The sequence below is a fragment of the Sebastes umbrosus genome, chromosome 16, assembly GCF_015220745.1.
Source record: "Sebastes umbrosus isolate fSebUmb1 chromosome 16, fSebUmb1.pri, whole genome shotgun sequence".
NCBI classification, from domain to species: domain Eukaryota; kingdom Metazoa; phylum Chordata; class Actinopteri; order Perciformes; family Sebastidae; genus Sebastes; species Sebastes umbrosus.
In genome coordinates this window covers 11,504,373-11,520,273 of record NC_051284.1, presented here as the reverse complement: position 1 = coordinate 11,520,273, position 15,901 = coordinate 11,504,373, and the positions used below count along the sequence as shown (strand labels likewise).

General features: G+C 41.1%; 1 protein-coding gene across 4 annotated transcripts in view; it reads right to left on the bottom strand.

The window, feature by feature from the left end:
- col12a1a (collagen, type XII, alpha 1a) overlaps positions 1 to 15,901 on the bottom strand; it is a 64,756-nt gene that overhangs the window by 48,632 nt on the left and 223 nt on the right. For 3 of the 4 annotated variants that reach the window (XM_037746416.1, XM_037746414.1, XM_037746415.1), the window contains exons 2-13: positions 14,079 to 14,184; positions 10,336 to 10,452; positions 10,083 to 10,226; positions 8,206 to 8,259; positions 6,756 to 7,019; positions 6,476 to 6,640; positions 6,064 to 6,237; positions 5,596 to 5,886; positions 4,875 to 5,477; positions 3,244 to 3,522; positions 2,883 to 3,158; positions 2,516 to 2,788 (exon numbers count right to left, since the gene is read on the bottom strand). In XM_037746416.1, the coding sequence (XP_037602344.1) occupies positions 2,516 to 2,788; positions 2,883 to 3,158; positions 3,244 to 3,522; positions 4,875 to 5,477; positions 5,596 to 5,886; positions 6,064 to 6,237; positions 6,476 to 6,640; positions 6,756 to 7,019; positions 8,206 to 8,259; positions 10,083 to 10,226; positions 10,336 to 10,452; positions 14,079 to 14,148 (2,710 nt within the window). In that variant the 5' untranslated portion in view covers positions 14,149 to 14,184. The remainder of the gene's footprint in view (positions 1 to 2,515; positions 2,789 to 2,882; positions 3,159 to 3,243; positions 3,523 to 4,874; positions 5,478 to 5,595; positions 5,887 to 6,063; positions 6,238 to 6,475; positions 6,641 to 6,755; positions 7,020 to 8,205; positions 8,260 to 10,082; positions 10,227 to 10,335; positions 10,453 to 14,078; positions 14,185 to 15,901) is intronic. The other variant, XM_037746417.1, reaches the window with a different exon arrangement.

Sequence of the window (15,901 nt, the reverse complement as noted above, 5' to 3'; positions counted from 1 at the left end):
GAAGATGAAGCCTTCAGTGTCTACGTGCCAAGGTTGCCTGTCTCTGGCCTATTACCTCAAAGGGCCTTAAGACTGGTGGAAAAAAACAGTCTGGCGGTACCATTCAAAGAGCCCGGTACCGCCTAAACGTTCCCAAAGGCATCCGTTTAAGAGGAAATCAGACCAAGATGCTACAAATTTGCGTTGCGTTGTTGTGCTGCTCTCCAAGTTAAAGGTAGTAAAAAGAACCCCCTCTGGCACACGTGAAAACATTTGTTGTGTCATGCAAATAGTTCATTATTTGAGGTATTATACAATTGCTGCTTCAGGGGCTGAACATGACCTCTCAGTAATAGGCTGAGCTTTTAATCCCAGTTCACACTTTGAAGAACCCATTTGTTTTTCCTACTCATCCTCGCCCTTTCTCCCTGCCTCTGCCTGTCTGTTGCCCCACCCTGGAGGAAGAAGAACAGACAGTTCCCCCCTGTGACCAGACAGACAGCTCACACAGCTTTCAAGGTCCTCTTAGGTAACGTCTTCCACATGCTGGATAACACTCCCTCTTCCTAAGTAAATAATTGTGCCATGTTTGTGTATAATATCAATATTTGGGATGTTCACCTAAGCATTCGCTGCTACAACCTCCTTCTGAGTCATTTCAGGATGTTCAAATTCTGTCAAGGCTTCTGTATTGGCTGCCTTCCACTGTTAGCCACAAGGGATGACTTTGTGCAGGCCACTCTCTTCCAGTTCTCGCCTACATGGACTTCACAGAGAGGGTCACTCAAAGTGAGTGGCACTCAAAACAACGAGATCAGTGTTGAGGCCTCCTGACGTCATGACAGCTTAATAGAGCTGGCTAAACAAGGTGCTTTGTCATGGAGCTTTTTTTCCCTGTGGGGGTGTATAGTTGATGACAGCACAGATTTGACGTGTGGAAACTAACTCTATAATCAAAACCAAGCCCTTTGGTCAGTGTGGGAACGGAGGAAAACACAGCAAAACAAACATTTCTTTAGAATTCTTGCAAATGTATACAAACGTGTATTATTTCAGATGTGAATTAATGGTTGAAAAACGTCTATAGGGCACAGTACAAGTCCTCTTACTCAACCTAGTGCACAGATCCATGTGGTCTGCAGTAAATGTCCCTGTTAAATATAGGAACACGCCCGGCATTGAGGACCTCACTACTGCCAGGAGGGTAAGGAGGCGACATCAAGGAACAAGTAACTTCACTCTTTCTAGTATGATGAATAGAATAGCTTTGATGTGTCCGTAAGCTCAAACTGCTTTCAAAGAGGAGTCCTTTTCAGGTTGAGCTACGCACGGACGCGATTAGAGACAGACACTGCGCTGCTGTTTTCATCTTGGCACACAAAAAGTTGAATAAAAAACAGATTTTTGAGTATTGCTGCTCTCTGATCCTCAAATGACCCTCATTCGAATGCACAGAAGACCATTCCATACAGCACAGCAGAGTGGGGCTAACTCCCCACTACAATGTAATACAAAGCCAGGTGAGCTCTTCTGATTTCATACATGGTTTACTGGTCCAAGTCATCAACGGAACTGTCCGAAAGCCAGAGATATTCTCCTCTGTGGGAAACAGTACCTTGATTGTTGTTTTGTCCCACCCAGAGCTAGTACCTCCCCCCATCTCTCTCAAAAGAGATCTTTTTGACTTCCTTTCCTGTGGTGTGACACCACAACAATCTCTCTTCCCACTCTGTGTGACGCCAACAGAAGATCTGCCCCCCTGTTGTGTCTGCTACACTCTCTATAAACATCTATAGACAGGGAAAAGATACTCAAACACAGATTCGTATCATTGCCTTCCCATAGGTAAAGTATAATGACCGCTGTCAGATGTACTGAACTTGAGATGGGCAATCATTAATTCCACATAAAATATAGAATAACAACTGACATTAATGATATAATATCCCCCATATGTCTTATAAACTACTGTACAATAAAGTCTGCGTCTCAGACAGGCCACGATGTAAAGGTATTACCCAGCAGCCATATGGTTGTCAGCGTCTGTTCCAAGTCATTTCATAAGTTCTTTAGGTTTACAAGCATCCCCCACCCATTTCCATCTCACTGCCCCTCAGTCTATGCCAAAAAGAATTACATCAAATGCCACATTCTTGTCTTTACTGCTCTAACCACGGCCCATATACGCAACCAACCTTGCAAAGTAAAAGCCAAACTCCCTTAATTCTGATGTGAGAAATGATGTGAGAAATAGCAGATGGTACATTCTTGGAGGGACTTGGAGGGAGGCAACTGACCTAATTTCAGTAGTTTTACATCATGCATAATAAAATATAAACAATGATTAAATACAACAAATATGCATGCCTAAATCTCACGAGTTTCCTTGCATCTTGAAAAGAAGCTTGACATTCATTTGGCCACTCAGCAGTACCCACTTGCTGAGCCCACAGCCACAAAGCATGCTTCACATTTCTGTCACGCAACGGCTATGGAAATAATCCTCCCATGCATCAAAGGTTTCATTCTCCCTTACCTTCTAAGGTGGTTCCTGTGCCCAGAAGAGGATCACCCAAACCAGAAGAGTAGCGAGCACTGACAAACAGCTCATATTCAGTGAATGGTTGGAGGTTCTTCAGCACAGCCCGGGTGGTATCTCCCTTGACGGATATCTCCTTCCTTTCGCCGCCCTCGGCAGGTTTGAACGCAATGCGGTACTGAAGGACATTTCCTGGAGCCGCCTGCCATGCCACTTTCATTGTGGATATGGTCTCGTTAAAGACGCGAAGGTCACGAGGAGAGCCACGGACTGAAAGCAAAACAAAAATGAATCAGACACTAATCCATATTCATCGTGCAGAAACATAGCTGCTTGCCAAAAACACTTAGTTTTCCCGACTCACCTTCCTTGGTGGTTCCATCTACTTGCATCTCGTCCCCTACACCTGAGGAATACTCAGCAGACACAGACACACGGTAGGTGGTGACAGGGAAAAGCTCTTGGAGAACGATGGTAGTCTCCGTTCCGGTGGTTTGGGCCTCCAGAACTTCCCCAACACCACTCAGCGGGACATAGGACAAGCGATACCTGATCACCGAACCTGGAGCAGCTTGCCATGACACCCTGAAGCTGTTGGTCGTCTCCTCTGTAACTCGTAGGTTTCGTACAGTCCCTTGCTCTGAAAAGGAGAGAATATTTTAAATTCAAAATATTCTCATTTTGATAACTATTACAGCAGATTTGGGTAACTAAATCTCTCTTACCTTCTAGAGTGGTTTCTTCACCAGTCAAGGGAAAACTGTCTCCTAACTCATACTGAGCAAAGACGTTGACCTCATAGGCGGTGAGGGGGTATAGGTGGGGTAGAATGGTTGTTGTGGTATCACCAGCCACAGCCATGGAAATGTAGTCTCCAGTGATATCTTCAGCCTTGCGGAAACGCACCAGATATCCTATGACATTAGTAGTAGGAGCCAACCAGGTGGTACGGAAGCTTCTGGAGGTAATCTCGCCAAACTCCAAGTTTTTGGGTGGAAGCAGACCTGAAAAGAAAAGGTTACTTGTCATGAATGTCTGCTATTAAAAGGCAGTGCGAAGGCCCAAATCATATAAAAGTTTCAAATTAGTACCACCAAGATCATATTATCACGTAAATCTGTGAGATTTATGGGGCTACTGTAGCTATATTTTATTCCTTTCTCCTCTGTGCCCATGCCTTGGCCGTGGGCATTACCTTCAATTACTAGCAGCGATGAAAAGCAAAGCATTGTTGTAACCTTGTTCAGCTAACAGGGTTTAAAAAAAAGTACAGTTGCCAAGTATGGAATACTACACTGAATCTTGTGTGTTTTGGGACTACAGGCTTCAGCATCAATAAGAATCATGTGTGGTGTGGTGTGATGTCATTCTACCACTGGGTGGAACAGCCACAGCTCTACTAGCTGGGGTGGCCTTTTGGATCAAGTCAAAATAGCCCTTTTGTTCCAGTCAATGTAGTTTTTTCAAACAGTAAGTGATAACAAATGGTGTGATAGAGCTCATTCAAGAAGCACGTACAGTATGTGTCTTTGTGGTATGTTTATTGGCCGGCTATGGTTGAGTAATTTTAAATGATTAAAATTTTAAATTTTATACTGCTGTTTCACTTTTTCTTAATTGCATTGGCTCTTCACCATTAAAGCAACTCTTGAAGACCTGGCCAACTGACTAATAAGGACATCATGGACCAACATGAAGTTACTACCATACTTAGCAAATGGTAATCATTCAAAACTGTTGCTAAGAAGTTATGGGCATATTATGTGGCTACACCATAGACTGTATAAAATATGGACATAGTCTCCGTGACGTCACTCATAGGTTTCTGAAGAGCCGTTGTGAAGCTCAAATTGGGTGGGTACGACCGTCAGCATCTTGGCAGTGACAACAAAGCCTAACTCCCGAAAAATCTAAAAATGGGCGAAGAGGTGGATCGTTGGTGGAGCTGAGGCGGGCCCGGTTGACGCAGCAGAGCAGACAGCTGGCAGCTAGTGACATGGTACGGCACCCACCTGCCACTCAAAGTGGCCACGCCCTCATTATGCCGAATTTTAAGCCTTAACATAAATGACAGTGAGTTATATAAAAATTCACCCCTGTACAGTTGTCATGAAGGGGGAAATTAGCTAGAGACCAAAATATTATTATATATATATTGTTTCTGCTGTAAAGTTGGTCATTTTAACATGGGGGTCTATGGGGATTGACTCGATTTTGGAGTCAGCCTCAAGTGGCCATTTGAAGAACTGCAGTTTTTGGCACTTCCGCGTTGGCTTCATTTCTCAGCACCAGAGGTTGCCGCTTGGGCTACACTCATAATCATAGTTACTGGGTTAAGATATTCTATCCCACTTACTTCTCTTTTTGATGTTGAGCAGTTCCTGTTCAATCCTCAGACAGATGGACTGAGTCAGCTCCTTCGAGATCCTCTGGAAGGCATCAAAGTCCTCCACCTCGTAGACATGAGCGTCTGATGGTTGATTAGCAATGGCCTCCAGCTCTGACCTCACTGCATCCTTCACGCCAACGGCAAAGATTTCCACATCAATATTCCTCAGGCCGGTTGCCGCGTCCTTAAACGAGTCTGATGACTTTCCATCAGTGATCAGGACCATGACGCGGGGGACATTCTGTCTCGCTCCACGGTTGGGGACAAAGACCTTATCCTTGACATACATCATGGCCTTGCCAGTGTTGGTGGAGCCTCCGCGGTAGGGGAAAGTGCGCACAGCTTTGACTACAGCATTAATGTCATGGTGGGTGTTGAGGGAAAACTCGGTGTGTGGATCGCGACTGTACTGGACTAAACTAATCTGGACCTTGTTGGGTCCGATGTCAAAGGAAGTGACCAGAACCTCCAAGAAGGCACGGACTTTGGCAAAGTTTTGTAATCCAATACTGTACGAGCCATCAACCAGTAGGACCACATCGGCCTGCACATCCACTCCCAGAGAGCACTCTGCCCAAACACAAAAAATACTGGGTCATTTAAAGGCCTTTTATGGCTTCCATGATGAAACAAGGTAACAGCTCAAGGAATAGTCAAGGAAAGTGACATGCACAACAAATCGTCTTACCTGTTGACACCTTGACAGGCTGGGTCTTCTCCATTGCCAAGGTGGCTTCACTGGGAATCAGACCTTTGAGGGCATACAGACTGATCTCATACTCAGTCTCAGGGGAAAGGTCACGGACAACAATGGATGTCTGGGTGGCCCCAATGTACAGCTCTTGGCGTTTCATTCCAGAAAGCATGGGGTTGAGGGTGAGTTTGTAGCCTGTAATATCACCCAAGGAGGGATCCCAATGCACCCTCATTGACTTAGATGCAATTTCTGTGACCTGCAGGTTCGAGGCTGGCTCCACCACTGGGGAAACAAATGCAGGAAATGTATTATTACATGAGCTTTCAAGATGTATTCAGCATCAACATGTTTGCTGGGCGGTGACTTAACAATAACAGCACTTCCTATTAGGACAATTTTGTGTCAAAACCATAGAACCCAATATAATGCAACACATTTGATTAATATCTTTTGACTCACTTTCTTCCCCGCTGACCAGAAAGCCGAGCTGCTCATCAACACCGGAGCACACCTCTGTGATAATCTCTTTCTGCACGTCTTGGATCAAGTCAAAATTGGGAACATTGTACACATGCTTGTTGTGAGGTGTGGAGGCAATTTCCCTTAGCTCATCCTCATCTGCTCCTTTGATACCTGAGAGGGAAAATGTGAACACCATCAGCTCATATGTTCTTTACACAGTGGCTGCATTACAGATGTGGTGAACTGTTGATGGTTTTAGAGTATTGCGCATGTTAGAAACATCAGCAGTACTTTTACCAAGTCAAATATGGATGTGAACAATCAATGGAAAATCAAATGGTTTCCAAGAACAGGCAGACTTTCACATGGGAGAGCACTATTCAACAAAACGGTGAATAATAAACCATACCTAGGACAAATATTTCCACTCCAATGTTCCTAAGCCTTCTAGCATACTCCTCCACTGGGTCCTGGGATTTTCCATCTGTGATGATCATGGCTACCTTAGGAAAAGCTTTCCTGGATCCAGCTGCCTCCGTAAAGATGTTCTGCAGCAGGTAATCTATGGCATCACCTTAGGAAAGGAATGTACATGTATTTTTAACTTTAAGGTAATATTCAGATTTGAAGGGAAAAGTACAAAGCAGTACTTTATATCTCTGTACCTCCTTCTGTAATAAACACCTTACCTGTCATAGTATTTCCTCCTTTGTATGGCAGGGAGTTGATGGCTTGGAGCAGGTCTCCTCTTCTGCTGTAACGGGTGAGGGGGAACTCTGTGCGGGTGTCTGTACTGTACTGAACCACGGCCACCCGAGTCTTGTCCTCGCCAATGTCGAAGGCGCCTGCCAGGGCGGCGATGAAACTACGGATGTGCTTAAAGTTTTCTCTGCCAACACTCCATGAGCCGTCCACCAGGAAAACCAAATCTGCTATTGCACTGACCGAACACTCTGGGGAGAGAGAGTGGAGAAAGAGAGTCAGTCAGGAGGAATATGATCATTAAAAAATAATGTAGCCGGTTCTGATTGTGCCAAAATTAGGGAAAGTAGAAGTTTTACTACTGGTTAATGATCGGTGTAAAAACTTAAAATTGAGAAAAAGCACATCCTTTATGTCTTAAATTAGACCAGTTTCCAAGCCAGAAATGTGCCAATAAAGGTATGGAAGCAGCAGCTTGGCCTTGGAACAATATTTTTACACTTGGTCCATTTCTTCTCCTGTCTGTCTAAATAAAAAAAAAACCTTGACAGCTAGTTGGATGGCTCCGAGATATGCATTCTGACATCAAAGGAAATATCGGCCAGTGCCAAACAGTGGGCTGGTAGAGTCATTCCAGCAGACAGAGGGGCTTTACAGACTAAACATTTAGCAGAGGTTCCACCAGCAATGTTCACTTTTATACTTTCAAATCCTACGGGGCTTTAAATCATACGTGAAATTCCCTGGAACATTTATGATGACTCTATTGAAATAATTGGCAGAGCTTATGTGGATGGACTTTAATCCTCATTTCCCTTAGGTCTCACTGACTCTAAATTGTGTTCCACACAAGCCTCATTCTTAAAAGGGCATAATTTTTTCTCAAAATTCCCTGACCTAATGTTGAAAATGATGGCATCAAAGTAGGGTTTGGTCAAACTATGTGGGTGGCTGTGGCTCAAATAGTTTCTGAGTGCTTAACCATGATTAACAGATTGGGAGAATCTGGATATGTGGGTATAGTTTCCAGAAGAATCAACAGGTTTTTCTGGTAACCTTAACAGTTGAAGGGACAGCACTTGCCTCCAGGTGGCACAATGAATACATCATCGCTAGTCAACCCCCTCCTGCTCCCCTCCGCTCAATGACGCATAACAGCACACATGTCTCCTAGCTTCAAGCCTTCCTTTCCTTTTTTTGATGTGCCAACTGGTTTCAATTATAGAAACCAATATGTGCCCTCCCAGTCCCTGTCTGCTTACCCGTTGACAACCCTAACAGAAGGTAAAATATTTGCCTGACCAAATGATTCCATGGGAAAAAAATATTTTGATGACAGTCATGAAGGGGAAAAAAATATATTAAAAAAAACTGGAACGCCTCATGGAGGACAGGCCCTGTTCAGATTTCGGTTGACACTACAGTAAACATACTCACTGATTGCATCTGACTGTGGCTTCCTGACCCGTCCGCTGCTGTTACTGGACTGGACTGAAACACAGGAAACACTTGGTGAGTTAGCACAGTACATTGCCTGCCTCACTGTGTGCTTTTTCACAGCATGAAAAGGCACGAGAGTCAACACATCAAAAAAGCTGGTCGACGGGATCAAAACCACATTCACACAAACACATATCTTTATGCGTTAGCTATAAACAGTGAGTAATTCAAGAGTCGACAAACAGATGTGATTTCTCCATACTTTCCCACATCTCATGTGGCTTGATGAAAATGCTACATGGATAAAGTTATACTCTTATTAATAAAAGGGAAATACCCCTTTCTCTAGCATATCACTGGCAGCCAAATGTTATCTCTATGTTGTAGGAGGAGATGGTCTGTCTGTCTGTATGGTCTGATATTAGTTAACATTTCTCTCATAATTTATTCTTGATGTCACAACAATGAAAATCTGCATATATAATGAATAAGAAGGCAATGGAAAAGTTTATTGACAGTATTTAGGCTGTGTCTAGAAGGTAACCCACATTGACCTTGAATAGTTAAGGTTAGGCATTGACCTTGAATGGTTAAGTTTAGGCATTGACCTCCAATGGTTAAGGTTAGGCATTGATCTCCAATGGTTAAGAATAAGGAATTGACCTCAAACGGTCAAGGTTAGGCATTGACCTCCAATGGTTAAGGTTAGGCATTGATCTCCAATGGTTAAGAATAAGGAATTGACCTCAAACGGTCAAGGTTAGGCATTGACCTCCAATGGTTAAGGTTAGGCATTGACCTCCAATGGTTAAGGTTAGTCATTGACCTCCAAAGGTTAGGGTTAGTCATTGACCTCAAATGGACAAGATTAGGCATTGTCTTCAAATGGTTAAGGTTAGGCATTGACCTCAAATGGGTAAGGTTAGGTATTGACATTGAATGGGTATGTCTAGGTATTGACCTCAAATGGGTTAGTTTAGGCATTGACCTCGTATGAGTATGTCTAGGCATTGATCTTGAATGGTTAAGGTTAGGCATTGACCTCCAATGGTTAAGGTTAGGTATTGACCTCCAATGGTTAAGGTTAGGCATTGACCTCCAATGGTTAGGGTTAGGCATTGACCTCCAATGGTTAAGGTTAGGCATTGACCTCGAATGGACAAGACTAGGCATTGTCTTCAAATGGTTAAGGTTAGGCATTGACCTCAAATGGGTAAAGTTAGGCATTGACCTCAAATGGGTATGTCTAGGCATTGACCTTGAATGGGTATGTCTAGGCATTGACCTCGAATGGGTAAGTTTAGGCATTGACCTCGTATGAGTATGTCTAGGCATTGACCTTGAATGGTTAAGATTAGGCAATGACCTCGAATGGGTAAGTTTAGGCATTGACCTTAAATGGTTAAGGTTAGACATTGACCTCAAATGGGTAAGGTTAGGCATTGACTTTGAATGGTTAAGGATAGGCATTGACTTTGAATGGTTAAGGTTAGGTATTGACCTCGAATGGACAAGATTAGACATTGACATCAAATGGGTAAGGTTAGGCATTGACTTTGAATGGGTAAGGTTAGGCATTGACCTCGAATGGTTAAGGTTAGGCATTGATGTCGAATGGATAAGGTTAGGAAAGGTCATCGGGCAGCAAGTATTGCAAGAGTTTTCACATTTTCGCAACTTGGGGGTTACCTTCTAGACACAACCCAGTATTTACTGAGAAATTTCTGGATATAAGTGTACCTTTTGTGTTTACAAACTAGCATTACTGCAACATTACAGTAACGCTAGTGCTTGTGTCTTTTTCAATTGAAAATTTTAAGTTTTGCATTTTTTCTAAGCAATCTAAATGAACCCACTGTGAAAAATGTACTTACTGGTCAGTTGTCCAAAGATGGGAATGCTCTCCTCTGACCCATAATAGGAGTTTATGGACACCGAGTAGTCCAAGTCAGGGGTCAGGTTAGTGATGGAGGTTGTAGTGGCATATGCATCAAGGGTAAAGTCTCTGGCTGGTTCATCTAGAACAGGGAATTTAACAGTAAATCGACTGTTGTGTGTATAAACTGTGCGTATGCACTGTTGGGTTCAGATCACCAAAACACTGTAAGTGCTGACTCCCATACTGACCTGCATCTGATACAATTTGTAGTCTGAAGCCCTCTATGCTTGATGAGGGTCTCGTCCATGACATTTCCACTGAGTTCTCATTTAGAATTTTAAATTTCAAGTTTGAGGGGGGTTGCACTGCAAATAAGAGGTGACAAATGTTAAATCTCAACCAATATAAACACATGTATAAATATGGTTTTATTTATGATCAAATAAAGGTAAGGCATTTTCAATCAGGCATTCACATTGATCCCAACGACAAACACTTCATGACTGAAGTAGACTTTGTTCGTTGTTGGGGACAGACACATAGCACTGACGTCCATTTGTGAGGATGACAAGTTAAGAACAAGTGACAACATTTAAAAAGTGTGAGAAGCCATTTTGGGGTAAAATGGCGTTTGTTTGAGTTGCTCAACCAAGACGGCCAGCAACTCAAGCACTGGCATACACAACATATGCACGACTCCACGCAAACTCTACCAAAGTGCAAACACTGAGTGAACCATCCAACACATGCTGAGTGCAGTCATTACAACGCATGCCCCGACCACATACTAAACTGCTTTTACGATGGAGTTGATCTCAGCATTACAAAAATAAAACTGATTATACAATGGAATCAAGGTTGCCATATAGTTGTTTAAGTAACTCTTGACAAAATTCAACACCATATGTTATATATACATTGTATATATACATATTTCAAAGACGAAAAGTGGTTTGCTGTTTATTTGGTTGAAAGTCTTTACACGAGTGAGTGGCACACATCCATTGCAAACCTTTTAAAAAGAATACACAATTCGTCGCTGGAGACCCCTTGTGTACTTTTTCATTGGCAGCATAATGCATGAGAAGGCATGACAGAACAAAATTACTCTAAACACTGTTCAGATGTACTATAATAGAAAAAGTATGTACACCAAAATAAACATAGGAAAACATATACAGTGTGACAAGGCCACGCGCCTTTACATCGAGTTGACTCGATCACAGCGTCATGCATCATGTACATGAGAAAGTTGTTTGGCTCAACAACTTTGACTGACTGGACGGTAGTTTCCATGTACAGTTGGGACCACACAGACAGAGATGACAAACATATTTTAGAATGATATTCTTTTTTTACAGCTTCTAGGCTACCCATTCGAGGGAAAGGGCTGATGTTAATTAGCGAAAGTGTGCTAACATTTAGTCATTGGCATGCATAAAAGTTAGAGTTGGATCTAAACGTGCCAAATTCCCTTTTTATTAACCAGTTAGTTTCAAATGTGTGTCTTTATTTCTTCAATCATTAAATAATTAACTAAACTAAATTCTTGTTTCATGCAACTCAGCTCAATAAGTGATGTTATCATAGAGCTAATTAGTGTTAGATGAGAAAAAAAAATCTTAATCCTGACACAATAACTTAAAGAAAGTACAGAAGACATGAATTAAATTAATTTTGTGATAAATTCAAGATGTTATTAAGGTTAGCATGGCGTAATCTGCACTGATTTGCAGGGCAAGGCCAAGCCCTAATGTATCCACAGTGGTAGCATACCATGACGGGAGGTTAAGTAAGGTAAGTGAACATGCATTATTAGACTGGAAAGGCATCCGCAAAGAGCTTTGCCATGTGGGTTCATGCTAGCTGTAAAGTAGAATAAGAGTGCCATGGGAGGCAAGAATATCATTGTAAAATACACTATGAAGCCATAGCTTGGGACACGCCGAATGCACAGGCAGATGACAAACAGGAGCCGACCAAATAATCAAAAACTCGGATTTGAGGATCACCAACCTGACTTATCAACTCAAGGAGCCCCGACGGGCCGCGTTCCACCTGATTTCTCTGCGAGTACTCATCTCCAACGGCAAATGCTAAGGGAAGCATGTGTGTGCGTGTGTAGGAGTCGGGGTTGGGTAGCAAGTAACGATGAATGGTGGATTGGAAAATTTGGATAAAATTGTTTTAAGCGGTTCACTTGCATGAGAAATCTCCCATATTTGTTTGCGGCAAGATGGTATGAGCATGAGTCATTTCAATTTGTTACCATTTCTTCAACCATATGTCCTCCTGGTTTTAAAATATCCTTGAAGAACAATGGAGGTTTTGTCAAACTAACCATCTCTGGTCTGTTATTTGGAACCTTGTGGTTGCTCTTGTTATATGGATGTCTGTCCCATCAGTTCCTAATAAAGGACACCTCTGGCTCCCAAGGGCCACAGTCTGGCTACTGTTCTGTTAGTAACCTCAGTCTCCAGCCAGCCAGCTATCCTGGCCTGAGCTGCTGCCAGGAGGAGAGACCAAGAAGAGGAGGAAAGAACACCGACTCTCCCAAAGAGGCAGGACAGATGCCAAAGTAATTCCACAACATGTGCTGACATTAAACATTACTGCATATTAACTTTCCATACGTATTGCAACTCAGCGTTTTTGCGAATACCCGCAAAAGAAGCCCGAGAAAGGCTCTTTGTCTTTGCGCTGTCTGAGGATTAATTTGCTATTCTCGTATTTCATCTTTCCATTCCGCTGGTGGAGATATGTGAGAGTTAGACGTTAGGCTCCTCTCACGCAGCCAGAGAGCTTTCAAAAGGAAAAATCAGAGGGTTTCCATACCATATTTCCATATTTGCCATTATGTTGGATTGAAATGTTTGCATATGAAATTACTTCTGTCAAAACTACTGACAGATTGTTAACAGCCTATGACATGTTGGCTTTGGTGACATGTACAACAAAACATATTCAATATCTGCTCAAACAGTAATATATAAGCACAAAATCAGACATGGAAAGTAACAAAGTTATTCAAATATGGCACTTAAGTACAGTTTTGATGCGCTTGCTTTTTCCTTGGATATTTCTATTTATTAGACTTTCTACGAACTAAATTATGCTACTTTTTACATGTTTTTAACATTGAATGCAGTTCAAACTTTTGTATGATATTGAAGTATTTTAAATGATTGCACTCTACTAATTCCACTATTGTACTATTACGATGTTGCACAAGTAATTTAATGACGTAAAACACTGCATTTACTTGCTGCTACAGCCACCCTACAACCACTGCACAGAGATTTACACAGATTTACAAGATCTGGCTACAACCTCAGCATAATTATAATCTAAATATGTGATCTAGCATTTCAACGCCTAATTACCAAGGACTTGGATATCTTCCAAATTTTGCTTTGGAAAAAGTGCAGAGGCTTGCTATCATAAAAGTGAAACAGCCAAGCTCAAACTTTTATGGGGAAACATTTGGTCATAAAATTACTTTTGTTCTACTCTGTGCCCTGCTGTTTATTGCAATCAATTAGAAATTGGAAATTACATAAACTTACTAGAGTGCTTTTATATTTGCCAAATCTGAATAATAAAAAAAAATCTCCTTTAAAGCATCTAAAGTACAGCCTTAATACAAGTAAATGAGATCTGGATTTTACATCAAAGCCTGTAATAAGTCCTGACAAATAAATCTGACAAAACATTCTATAAATGAGGGATAAAAACATGAAAATCATCTTGGAATCAGTAGTCCAAAAGTCACATATTCATATAGCATTCACATGAAATAAGAATAACTTTATTCAGTTTATCAATACAAAGTGTCCATGTGATGACTCTCGGACATTAAAGTAAAAGACTAATCCCTGTAACATAGAGAACCGATGGAGATAAATAGATGGAAGAAGAGAGGCAGGAGGTAAAGAGACAGAGTGGGATAGTTTTATGTGAGTGGACTGTGAGGCAGAGTGGGTTCATTTACCTTGTGCATCTATGGTGGACAGCAGGGCTGCCAGGAAGGCAGCCGCGGCCAGTGACAGCCCTATCTTCATGTTTGCCCTTAAAGGGTCAGCAGATCATCAATCAGTCTGAGGATGAAGAGAGGAAATGCGTTAAAGCTGCAGGTCTATTTGTCAGTGTGGTGTGACTAAGTACCACATGCAAGAGATTCATTTATGTCTAATATATTGCTGCGTCAAGATAGATTTAGCTGGAGCTGAAGAACGGCCAGTTTGCCCTTAACTGATAGGACATAATGTTTATGCAACTTGCGCAGTGGACCCAAATGCTTTCTTGATGGAATCAATATTGATAGCTCTAATCATTTGATAATTGCTCTCCATTATGACAAGATTCATCTAGACTCCCTTACACAACAAGTGCCGCACCTTGGTGCTTCTAGTTGATTCCCACACCCTGAGGCGGGTACTTACTGTAGGTATTTGGTAATAACATAAAAACACATGTTCATCCGTTTGATTTTTCATAAGCTTAATCTTAAAATCCATTGCTCTCCAGCTGCCTTTTTAGTGGGTCGCTATGCAGCTCGCTATATTCAGTACAGTCTTACCTGTGGTTCTCACTCACATTAGACCTATACCACGGATGGTGCCTGGGTGACCTTAGAAGGTCACCAAAAACTCACCATATCATAGGTTACTAAATGTCTTCTTTTTTTTTTTGTATTTGATTGTATAAAATATTATGGAGCATCTTGATCGCGGTTCCTATATTTATGTATCTTAATCTTAATCTTATCTTAATAATTATCATCTCAAATCTTAAAATGACCTACCTCCTCGCCCTCCCTTGGACTATAGCTCTATTTCTTTATGATTGAGTTAAAGATTCAGTTACAGATAAATCAATGATGGACTATGGCTTTTTACATGGATTCAACTCATACTTTAAGGGCATTTAAATATAGAATAATGAAATCTCATGCAATGGGGTTACTTTTTTACTACAGGATAAGTAGACCACATCCACACAGTAGTAGTAGTAGTCTGAACTCTATTCTGTAAATGTCTGTAATCTTTTCCACAGGCTGTGTGCCCCGCCTGGTGCACAAGCAGGAAAACTGCAGCCACAGGGGCCGAAATTACTGTCTTGGCCCCTCTGACACAATTGGGGCTCATCTAATTTAAATTACAACATAAACCACAATAGCTATGCCATGCCTTATTGAAACACTATATCTTACATTGACTCTGCTTTACTTCCAGATTCAAACCAATGGTTTAATTTTAATTAAGATCAATAATGTGATTGAGGGTAAAATCTTGAAAACTGCAACTTCTCTTAAAAAAAATGAAAATTATTTTAAATTTTTAAATTTAATTATTTAAAATTTCAGCTTGTTTTAATTGTGTTCATCTTTTGTAAAAAAAAAAAAAAAATGCATCAAATTATTGCAAAACGCACAAAACTAAAATTTAGTGAAATATAAATTATTTACATTCTTAAAAGTGCCAAAATAACATAACTGCAACTTCTCTTAAAAAATGGAAAATTATTCTAAATTTATCCAGCTTGTCTTAATTGCGTTCATCTTTTGTAAAAAAAAAAAAAAAAAGCCACAAATTATTGCAAAACGCACAAAAAACTAAAATTTAGTGAAATATAAATTATTTATATTCTTAAAAATGCCAAAATAACATTTAAATAATACATAAAAGTTAGTCAACTGCGTTCATCTTTTGTAAAAAAAAAAAATGCATCAAATTATTGCAAAACGCACAAAACTATGACAAAACTATAAATTACTTATATTCTATAAAAGGCCAAAATAACATTTAAATAATA